The 11,569-nt window shown below is 42.4% G+C and overlaps 1 protein-coding gene across 1 annotated transcript; it reads left to right on the plus strand.

Annotated features, from left to right (window-relative positions):
* The first annotated feature begins 329 nt into the window (after window positions 1-329).
* Window positions 330-10,965, plus strand: grb2b (growth factor receptor-bound protein 2b). Its single transcript, XM_049746131.2, has 6 exons — window positions 330-528; window positions 1,611-1,861; window positions 7,674-7,771; window positions 8,164-8,286; window positions 8,608-8,776; window positions 9,093-10,965. Exons 2-6 carry the CDS (start codon window positions 1,784-1,786, stop codon window positions 9,276-9,278), a joined length of 654 nt encoding a protein of 217 aa, XP_049602088.1. The 5' UTR covers window positions 330-528; window positions 1,611-1,783; the 3' UTR covers window positions 9,279-10,965.
* The last annotated feature ends 604 nt before the right edge of the window (window positions 10,966-11,569 follow it).

Raw genomic sequence — 11,569 nt, forward strand, 5'->3', positions numbered from 1 at the left:
CAATTTAAGGATTGTGTAGTTAGTTTGATGCTGACAGCAAAAATAAATGGAAATCCTGTCTGGACTAAAATAAGAGGCACCATAAACTGAATTTGAATGATTAATGCAGTATTTGAATTGTAATTATTTGACTCAAGCAATTCAAGTTTGAATATAAATCAAATTAATTTTGTTTCTGTTGGCACATTTTTCTGATGATACTAGTTGAATGATAGTTCCGCTTTGCCACATACAATATGGCGTCGGCGTAAAAGTAGGAGTCGGAGCGTAAGGCGTCAATTTAAGGCTTATATATCTACGAGGCTGACCATCCCAGTACAGTGAAAGGAAGCGGAAATAAACGTCGTCAAGCTTATGCTAACAGCTCGAGTCAGGCTCCGAGGACGGGCTGGAAGCGATACATGACACACATCGGAGGATTTTTTTTCTTTTTTTTCTCGGCACGAAAACCGAGAACGAGGATCGGGTAAAAACGCGATCGGGATTTCGTTGTCAGGCTGCTAACATCGACGCGGAATATATCGAGTGGTGAGTTTGTCTTCATACGCGTTAAACTTATGTACTGTTTCCTTTTCGCGACGCAGGCTAGTCAAGTTGAGTGAGGCTAGCGGGGGCTATCGGTGCCACTACGTTAGCAACAACAGCTTGCGCTATGAAAAAAAAAAAGGTGTTTTCTCCCTTGTCAAATTTACCAACGCGAAGCTAGCCGCAAGCTTCCCGTCATTTATCAAACTCATCGCTTCAAGTTAATGGCGTGTTCACTTGTTGATTAACTTAGCATTTTTCTACCCGGTTATGATAGATTAGTAGAAGTGAGATGGAGAATCACTTTGCATCGCAGTTATTGTTATCCGACCGTTAGCCGGTATGCTAACCTTAGCCTCCTAGTGGACTGGGCGCAGTCTTTTAAGGGGGGGTTAACCGGAGAAGTCTCCGGGAGTGCATAAAACAACGATATAATAACAAATATATCATTTGTGTACATGTAGCCTACATCTCAGCCGATATTTCCTGGAGAAAATCTACCAATATTAGTGTTTCTATATGCCCGACAGTGCCACTTGAGCGCCAGCTCTTTATTGACTGATAAAATGATTTATTAATCACTATTTTGGCGATCACTTATTAAATAGATTCCGCAGATTCCACTCGAATGTGTGCTTTTCTTGCGCGCGCCCAGCGACTTTTCTAGAAGTGTTTCACATCCTCTGTTGTAACACGTCTTACCCACATTTCGAGCGGACATAACGTTCTGTTAAAAAAAATTATTAATAATGATAAAGCAACAGTGTTGGCGAGATCGTTGTTTGCTGTTGGCGGGCAAGTCAGGTTTAATGATCTTAGGGATCGTCCGGTTGTATTAGATTGACAGACATTTGTAAACAACTTAATGAGATAAACTTGCTTTATCCGTTTAGCAAGTGTAGGTTGAGCTAATGTATCACTGGTGGCTCTGCATAAGCTCCAGTCTGCTCAGGTGCTTGGGAGTCAATGTCGGGGTTGATTTAAATGGCTTCACAAATGTTATTTAGAAGAACTGTTCTCTCAAACCTATGTATGTTTTTGCCCAGCCCAATCTTAGTCATCTCCTTCTCTCCCCCCTTTTACAGGAACCTCGCTGCGACCTATGTAAGGTCAAAGCCCTAAAGGAACGGGTCACAGACGGGAGGAGAGACTCGGGAGAAAAGCATCTGGACGCAGAAGCTGGGATAAGCGCTGTTTTTATTTTTTATTCAGTCCCTGAATCCTAACTTGAGCCAGGACGTTATCTTGCACGCACGCCATGGAGGCCGTTGCCAAATACGATTTCAAAGCGACTGCTGAAGATGAGCTTAGCTTTAAGCGTGGGGAGGTCCTTAAGGTACGTGAAAAGATTTTCATTGGAGGGAATACTTTATGTAAGCAGAGTTTAAATGCCATCAACATTATTGTCTCGTTTTTTTTTTATGTTTTAAATACCTTACAAAATAAAAAAACATCCCCATCTCCAAGTAATACAAGGGTGTGCACACTTATGCTTCCACCCACATTCAAAGAGGGGTGTGCAGACTTATTATATCCACTGTAGAATGGAGGGTGATCTATCCCAGCAACTTTAGTTCATTATTTGAACTGCATGTTTTCCGTGGAATGTTATCATCTGTTTGAGTCCACTTGTTTGCTCGACCAAACATCTCTACCGAAAAAAAAAAGATTTTCGAGTTGCAACGGAAATGGAATCTTGCATGAAAGCTCTATTATAATTTGAAACATGTACCGTAAAGAATGATTTGTTTCTTTCACAAGCCATTGTTGTTCGCATTTATATCGCGGGTCGAGTTCCATCTTCTCCTTTTCAAGTTATTTCCAGAGAAAAGATGGATCTAAAATGCCTTGCCACAGTACTGCCCCTGGCACCATTTGCAATTCATCGGAATCATTTGTTGGCTGCTTTCCCCCCATCGGACTAATTTGCTTTTTGAAGCAGGCACGATGTTCTTCCCTCTGTCGGATTGAATCACCCTTTCTCTCACTCTTTCATCTTCTTTATCTTCGTCCTCTCATTGCCTTCCCTTCCAACTGCATCCATCCTTTGGATGTCTGAGACACTTGCAGTAAAAAATGGAGCCATGTTATATAAAACATAATTTCTATTTTCAGGAATTTGTCTGTCTGAGAAAGATCTGTATTATTTAGTAGCATTTTAATAATGCCAGTCATCCATAAAACATGTCTTTTCTGTACTTTAAAATCTGCCCAGATACCGACCTGAAAGCAGCCGTTAAGGTCCAGCGCCCTCCGTGGTACTTAAACGCGGCTAGCGATTGACGAAGCGAGAATAGTTTCTCTGTGGGTGCCAATGAATGCGCAGTCAAAGCAAGCCATCTGCCGATACTGATGTTAAACGTTTCTGTTCTGAAGACAAAAGGTCTCTCATGGGAGCGTACTGGCCTTGCTTATACGAGCATCGACTTGAAGCATTTAAAGCGTCTTTGGGAGATGCTAGCTGTGATTTGCGTGAATAGCTTTTATGTCAACATTGCAAATAATCATTTGTTGTACTGTGCGGATTTGTCAGATGAAAGAAAGTCCACGTTGTCCACTGTCACTTTTCGTAATCAGGTTCCCCCCAAGTAGCTCGCCTCCAGCGAGCGAAGCCATCACTGCGTCACTGTTCTTTCACAACAGCTGGCTGGCTCGCTCCGACCATTCTGCCCTCTAATTTGCAGCCTTGAGTCATTCAGTAACATTTGGGTCTGTCATTTGCCGTCTCGTGAGTCATCAAGCGAACCGTCACCAAACGATATCACAGCCTACTTCATCGCTCCAGTCGGCTATTAAGTAAAAAATAGAAAAGAGCCTTTAGCGGTTGCTATGTTAGCGTGGATACTCTTGACGCAGCGTTTATCTATCTGCTCTTGTCCTTCGTTTTTATGTCCGCTGATTCCAAGGCAAAGAAGGACATCTTCGCAAAGTCTGGCCACTGCCCCAAGCGCTGTGCTCATTTCCTCTTTCAATAAATAAAGATTAACAGCCCGTCGGTGCTGACAGAATAAGCTCCTGTCAACAGTTCTGGTGGCTCTGTGTCAACACTTATAATTAAAAGTCATTGTGCTCACCGGTTTTTACCGACTACCGGACGACTGTCCAACACCTTGGAAGTGCCAGAAGCGAACGATCTCATCTTGGTCCTTGGGTGTCATCTAGCTTTTTTTTTGAAAATCCACAAACTAGGAGGCAAACGGGATTAATAGAGACAAGCGCAAGATGGTTTATTGTATCTGCCTGCGTTTATATTAAGACCACAACGTGGCATTTTTCACATCCTGTTTGTGTCGTCCAACCCCCCCTTTGCAACTTCCTGCATCTCCACACTCCAGCAAAGCCCTCGTCTGCATCGACCACAATCGTGTAGCGGCGGTGCAGAGAAGCACGAGTTGGGAGTCAGGCTGAAGAATTGTCGAACGCAGTCAGCCAAACCTCAGGCATTTTTTTTTTTCCCCCCTCTTGCCTCGCTCTTTTCACTTTCAAATGTTCTTATGTTCTGACTAACGGTGTTTTGTGTGTAAAAACCCGTCAATGTAATCCTAGAAAGAAGCTTTTAAGCCTGTTGCCTCATTACTTTCGATGAAGGCTCTCCACCCATCCCTGATTAATGGCTCCCACATTGCCTGTTACTCGTTGAACTATCGATCGTGCTCCGCGAAAAGTGTTTTATCAGCGCTGGCTTTTCGTACCTAAATGTCACCCCCGTGCGTTTATAGACAAATCCAAAGCCATGCTTCGGCTTAAAAACTTTAGCACGATACCGAAAACAGCTTTATGGGGTTTTGCGGCTGCTTGTGCGCCTTCAAATGGAGAACTGAGAGGTTAATGTGTTGTTGGAATGTCAGTTCTTAGTAAACATAATTTCGAATATTAATTTGAGGAGGTGGCTCCACACAGAACCCCGAGCGGGTCACCACCGAGCATTATCCGATTGCTCAGTGGAGTCCAAAATCTATGAAGTAGGCCACATTTTGACTGCATATACTCTGCACCCCTGGGCAGAATTAATCTTTTGGCGATGGTTTAAATGAGGTCAACCGAGGTGCTTGTTTTTATTTTTTTAGATAAGGTGACGCAGATATCAGCTCACAACAGTTCGGGTACACACTGTGATGATGTCATGATGATTACGTCATCGATCTTTGATATAGCTGGTAGGTCACCTTTAGTTTGGCATGGAAAAATCCAAATGGTGAAGTGACTGTAGGGCCTAGTCTTCTTTTTTTTTTTTTTTATTCCATGCTTATCATCATGCTCCTGGTGTCCCGGTGCCCACGGCAAAACATGTGGAAAAACACAAATAGCGCCTTTGTGTGTGCATCAACTATCTCCATCCTTTTCCTTTTTGTCCCACTTCCTTCTTTTTGCAGCCCGATTGTACGTAGCCCAACTATCACTTAGACCCCCCCCCCCAACATTTGCTAGGACTCGGAAGCTAGAACAAAAGTACGACAAATACAAAGTAAAGATGGCAACACTTTCTATGAATGATTCATGTGGTTTATTGACGTTACCATTTGTTTTCATTGTTTTCATATATTTAAATGGAGCCACTGATGGATTTGAGATGTTTGTTTGACATTAGTTGATCCGTCATGATTTCTCTTTTTACGTTATTTTTTTTCCACTGGTGCCCTCCAAGTCGTTTCTTCTCGCGCTTCCTCTATTTGCCTTTTGTGCTGAGTCAGAGAGCTGCAATTAGGATTCCTCCTCATCACCACATCACTTCCTGCTCATGGGTGCCAAAAAGAGACTTCTGTATTTAAAGCAAGAGAGCACCATCAGTCTTTCGCTGAAACCCGGAACATCCTTCAGCACTGCGAAGTCTTAAGCGATTGAAAGTAGGTCAGAAGTCACGGAGACGGTTGAGTCGATTAATATATGCGTTGAAGATAAAATAAGAGCACTAAGTGTTAAATAGTTGCTGTGATTTGTGTATTATGATGCCAGGAGGCCTCGGGCATGATTGTCAATTCAACACTTTCATTTTGTGAGATTCCTGTAATCTTCCTCGGTGTCGCTGAGCTCATGACCTCCCTTTTGGCTCAGTCTGCTGCTTCCCCGCTGGGCATAAAGGAGGTCACGCTCCGTTGCATGACTTTTTGCAAAATAACACCAAATACTTGTTTATCGGGGGAGAAACTTCACAAAGCCATTTTGAAATGTCTGAAGAAGCAAATGTGGTCCAATCTAAAAAATCTGACATGATGTTGCGCAATCAAATTGACTTTTAGTCCTTGCCGCATTTTCTGGGGTAATCAGCTGATAGAGATCTTCAGGCTTTGGAAATTATTTTATCTGCTGCCTGCACCTTTTGGTTCGTCTTTTGGCCTACTTGCATCTATTTATAGCCACAAATTAATGCATAGCATTGTCACAAATGTTGTAAATTTGATCAGTTTTATGAATGTAAAAAAGAAAGTTGCTCTTGAAAAGTATTCTGATTTTCAAGCTGAATTTGTCTTACTCTAGTGGCTAAACTGTCTCACGCCCAGATTATCTTGCACTCCAGAATAATCCCTGCTCTTGATTTTTTTTTTTTTTTTCTTCTCAGTCCATATGGACTGTCCTAGCGCATTTATCATCTTGTTGACATGTCTTCTCCATGTCGCTAGCTCCCTCATTTGCTCCTTTGCTGTTAGACAGGTTGAGTTTGACTCCCATCCTTCCATTATACTTGACTGTTTTGCCATAAAAGATTAAAGATTACTTTATTGCATCATTGTTTCCTTGTTGTTGTGGAGAAGTGACGAGACAAAATGCCGAATTGAAATGAAGCCGTTTCATTGGCTGTTGTAAATTAACAGAAGTGCTGATTAAAGTACGCACAAGTCGAAATTGTTTTCAGGTCAGCCATGTGTTCCCCCCCCCCCTCATGTTGTGTCAATCCAAGTGCTATAATAATCTAATATGAGAAGGGGAGCTATGCAGTGGCAGCTGTAGAGAAGATAATCCCTGCTATAGACCTTAGCCTATCAAATAGCAATTTCTATCCATTGTGGCTCAATCAGATTAAAAAAAAAAAGACAACAGACAGTCAGCAAAAATAGAAGGATCTAAATCGTCCAATGGCGATGACGCAGTCTGACATATTGCTGCGGTCGTGTGGAATGAAGACTGCCTGCCAAGCAGATATTTAGTTCGCCGTCCGCCCCGTCAGACACCAGATAGACATCAGAGCTAATGAAAGTGGCTTTTATTTGATTATAACCAGGCCTAACCCAACTGGTATGGAAAAGAAAAAAATTATATTTGCCTCAACTAGCATACAAGGGTTGGGTTAGCAGCTGAGAAAAGCTAGCGACAGCTGGCATTTGGGAAAAGACCCCAGGCCACCCCTCGCTAGGGCCAACGGGCACACCCGTCTTGCCTGGCCAGGGCAAAAATAAAAAGGGCAACTCATTTCAAAAGTAAGGTACTGTAAAAAAAAAAAAAATGTTTTCCCCTTTTTGAATTATGCAGATGTGACGCGATCAAAGGAAGTCAAACCTCTCAACTTATGAAATTCTAATGAGTGAAACTGAGTCATACGTCAATGCAGGATTCGGCTTGACTGCTTCCAAGAGTTGAGATTAATGCTCACACTGCTTAAATTCAAGCTGCTTAAAGTCTCAATCGAGTGACAGCCTACTTTTGAGACACATTAAAGCTCGCCCATTCTGCATTACAATGACTGCCTTTACATTTTTGGAGGGGGGTGTTCACTTTTAGGCAATGTGAATTGCAAGGATTTATCTTATCCACATAAGGTGTGTGTTCTATTTTTGAGTGGAGCGAGAGGATTAGAAAAACCAGACACACACACACAAAGAATGAGACGATACCAAAATATCACTTGAGGGTTGTGGCTTAAGTAACTTTTATCGCTGACTAATGTGTATTTATTCCCATTGAATCTATTTTTAAAATGTGACATTATGAAAAGAACGACTGTGCTGTATCTATAATGATCGATGTTGCTATCACGCGGTAAATTAAATAAACATGTCATCTTTAAAAGGAAATAAGAATTAAGTATACATGATAATTTAACATTCACCAGCAGGATTGCAATAATACAACAGGGAAAAAAATTGTACCGATATCAAATATGTCATTCGTGTGCAACATGAATGATTTATTTTTATTTTTTTTGTCTTCACCAGGTATTAAACGAAGAGTGTGACCAGAACTGGTACAAGGCAGAGCTCGATGGAAAAGACGGCTTCATTCCCAAGAATTACATCGAGATGAAGCCCCATCCGTAAGTGCTTTAAATAGCTTGAAATTCCTGCTCTCCAAACATCGCCTCGCCAAAAGCAACGCAAATCAAAGTGACTTTGGTTATATTCGTCGGAACTACAGCTCGACTGCTTTACATGAAATATGCTTCAGGCTTTTGTCCTTAATTAAATATTGACGTTATCATTGTTGCACCATGAAATCTTTTTGCCCAGTGGGTTAATTGCTCAGAATGCATTGATAGTGCTTTTTTTTTTTTTTTTTTTTCAGACAGTACTTAAATTGACTGTATAATATACACTGTATAATTCAGTTTATTTTGTTAGTTTTATTATAAGCTAGCAATGTCAATAAACCCAAACTGCACAACGGGGTCAAAACGTTAAGCTCAAATGTTTTTCCTTTTTCATCCAGGTGGTTCTTTGGGAAGATCCCTCGCGCCAAAGCAGAGGAGATGCTCAACAAACAAAGGCTCGATGGAGCTTTCCTCATTAGAGAGAGCGAGAGTGCACCGGGCGACTTCTCCCTCTCGGTCAAGTGAGTAGCACCACCACCACCCCGAGAAATGGAGTTGAACCGGAGACAGCCATCATTGCTCACGCTCCCAACAATCGATCGGCTTCACAAATTTCCAAGCTCTGAGTCAACAACGCGTCCACTTCCTTATTCTTAAGTCTGAGCTGGGTTCACTCGGTATCTTCTTTTCCAGTAGTTGCTTAGTCAAACGTCTTGCTTCCTCTTCTGTGGTTCCATTGCGACCTTACCGAAAGCCGCATTGTGTCTCTGCTCTTCACACAATAGGAGGATCTTTTCGACCTTTTATTTTGTTGCCGAGCCTAACGCTGTGACCCTTTCCAGGTTTGGGAATGATGTGCAGCACTTCAAGGTTCTCCGTGATGGCGCCGGGAAGTATTTCCTGTGGGTGGTGAAGTTTAACTCCCTCAATGAGCTGGTGAACTACCATCGCTCCACCTCCGTCTCGCGTAACCAGCAAATCCTCTTGCGGGACATCGAGCAGGTCCACCAGGTAACTATGAGCATGACAACTAAGCGATTTTTTTTATTTAAAAAAAAAAAAACTAGCTTAATGCTAACATATAACAAGAAATGTCATAGACCGGCTAAAAGAAATTAGCATAGATTGTATTTCACCATATTTCCATTCCAAATTCCATGCCATGTTTTTTTATTTTTTCCACCGCTGTGGATTTGTAACTTGAAGTGTTTAGTTTAATATTAGCCTTAGTCCCTGATGTTACTTTATTTTTTTTCCCCCTTGCCAGTTTTCTGTTCTCCCACTGCACGTTTGCTAACCTCTGTCCGCCTGTGTTTTCTTGGCACAGCATCCCACCTACGTGCAGGCGCTCTTTGACTTCGACCCCCAGGAGGAAGGCGAGTTGGGTTTCCGACGCGGTGACTTCATCCAAGTCTTGGACAACTCTGACCCCAACTGGTGGAAAGGCGGTTGCCACGGCCAAACGGGCATGTTCCCGCGCAACTATGTCACGCCGGTCAATCGGAACATGTGAAACACTCCCGCCATGTAAACGGCCACCGCACCACCACCACCACCTTCATCATCATCATTCTAGATGTCATCCCTCCACCCTCATCTGATCCCCGAACAACCACCCCCTCCTCCTCCTCCCCTCCCTCCGCCCAATCCTCTTCGCCCAACCCCACGATAGCACGAGCAGAGAGGAAGAATGCAAACAAGTGAAAAGTGAGAGAGAGATAAGACAGGAGCGCTGTGATAGGCGGCGGCGCTGCTTTGTGGTGGCTGAGCAAAAAAAAATCCACTTCGACTTATACTGAGACTGCGAACGCCTCGGTGAGGATGGCGACCGCCTTTGAGCGAACGAGAGAACCAAACGATTTGACTCCCACAGCCGCTTCTGTCTACTCCTTAACTTCTTAACATTCTGCCGCCTTGTGTTTTGCTTTTGCCGCATGTTCTTTTATCAGCCACATCTGTTTTAAAGGAAAAACACAAGAAAAATATTTAAAAAAAAAAAGAAATGTTTTTTTTTTTAAAAAAAGAAAGAAATAAGAGGAGAAATGATGCCATATACAGCAAGTTTCCATGTCTACGATGATTGGCTCGTGAGCATTGTACATCAGCCGTCGGCTGTATAAATAAATCAACTATAGAGAGAATCCATTTTTTAAGAATATATATATTATATATTTCTATGTGTTTGTCTGCATTACCTCTCATCACAAAGTTGTAAATTATGTTCAATGGTTTATTTGTCCCGATAAGATCTTGTAGCTCTAGAATGTGCTGAATTGTCCTTCAAGTTTCTATCTGAGAGATCTCGGATAACGCGTTCCTCACGCAAGGGAAAGTCCACTTAGCATCGGGAGAAGAAACCAATCATGCTGGGAAACTCCTGTCGTTGAGCGGCAAGGGTACGCAGCCGTGAATGCAAGCCATGTATGACGTCAGCCCCCCCCACCCAAACCCCCCCCCCCCCCCTCGATGATGTTATTTGTTGCAAATCAATTTGAATGTAGCTGACTGAGTCCGCAGACTTTAGCATGTGAGATGCAGGCTCGAGGAGTTAACTCCATGGCTGTGCAAGGGAAAACACGCTGTAACGTTCATTCATCACATTTACAGTACCGCTAGTTAACGTGCATACTAAAAAAAAAAAAAAAAAAAAAATCTCGCATGGGGGCTGAGATTGGATAATCACGTGTAAATCATCAGTCTGCAACTGACACACATGTACTTACCAAAATTGAGATCATCTCAACCGACCCCCCCCTCCCCCCTCAACCCTCCCAGATGACAGATCAGCTTAAATGTTATTGATTTTTGTCAAATGTGGTGTCGAGCACTTTTATTTTTTTGGTCAAAGATTTCCTATCTGTTCTGGTTTAGTCCGTGTGTTTTTTTTTTTGTTTGTTTCTTGCTCTCTCTGGATAGTGCCTTTCTCTCTGGTGTTTTAGCATCTCCCACCCCTTTCCCTTTTTACGGGGGCCTGCCTGTCCTGCAGTGAGAAACAAGTGTACATAATCTAACATGTCCTACCACCTTCTCCCACATCAACTCGCCTTCACCTTACTCCCCCCCCTCCCCCCCACACCTACATGGAACTCTTATTTAAGTGTCTCTCTTGTCTTACCTAAAGATCCTGTCTCGGTTTTGCTCTATTTTTTTTGCTTTTTTTTTTCTTGTTTTCAATTAATAAAATGCAATTATTAAAAAAATGGGTTATGTGTGTTCTTTGCAACCATTTGAGAGGGTTGTGAATATTATCAGGATGACATCAGAGGTGAGTAATCCTTGTCACGTGTTCATGCAGGTCCTGCCCAGAGCATAAGCGAAGATTTTATGGAGTTCACAGTGGGGTAAGGTTTTTCAAGATCTACTCACTTAGATGGTAAGATGAATCACTGGTTGTGTTCTTCTGCCCACAGGCACTTTTGACCGCTTGCTGAATGGGTCAGTGAGACGGTTTTATCTGTGACAGCCTCATGGTGAGTGTCTGTCTAACAAAGCATCAATGACTGTTTTTTTTTTAATCTGGCGCAGACCACACACAGTTTTTTGTCTTTGGTCCAATCTCGTTCTTCTCAATGGTCGTTTTTTAAACACGTTTGTTACATCAGCATTCTTTTTTTTTTATCTGGACTCTTTTTATGAAAGATATCAGCCTGCTTCAGTGCTCCCATTCAATTCAAGGCACCCGTGACGCATTAGCTGACATCTCGCTTTAATTTGAATGAAAGAATGTTCTCATGAAATAAATCCTGGTCTGAAAGTCTGCGTGAAAACAAAATATTTGGATATTTGGTTAAGTTTTCCCCTGTT

This window comes from Syngnathus scovelli, chromosome 16, assembly GCF_024217435.2.
Source record: "Syngnathus scovelli strain Florida chromosome 16, RoL_Ssco_1.2, whole genome shotgun sequence".
NCBI classification, from domain to species: Eukaryota; Metazoa; Chordata; class Actinopteri; order Syngnathiformes; family Syngnathidae; genus Syngnathus; species Syngnathus scovelli.

Coding starts and splice junctions, on each gene's coding strand:
- grb2b (XM_049746131.2), top strand. CDS start 1,784: ATGGAGGCCGTTGCCAAATACGATTTCAAAGCGACTGCTGAAGATGAG. Junction 7,772..8,163: donor ATCGAGATGAAGCCCCATCC/GTAAGTGCTTTA, acceptor TTTTTCATCCAG/GTGGTTCTTTGGGAAGATCC. Junction 8,287..8,607: donor GACTTCTCCCTCTCGGTCAA/GTGAGTAGCACC, acceptor GACCCTTTCCAG/GTTTGGGAATGATGTGCAGC.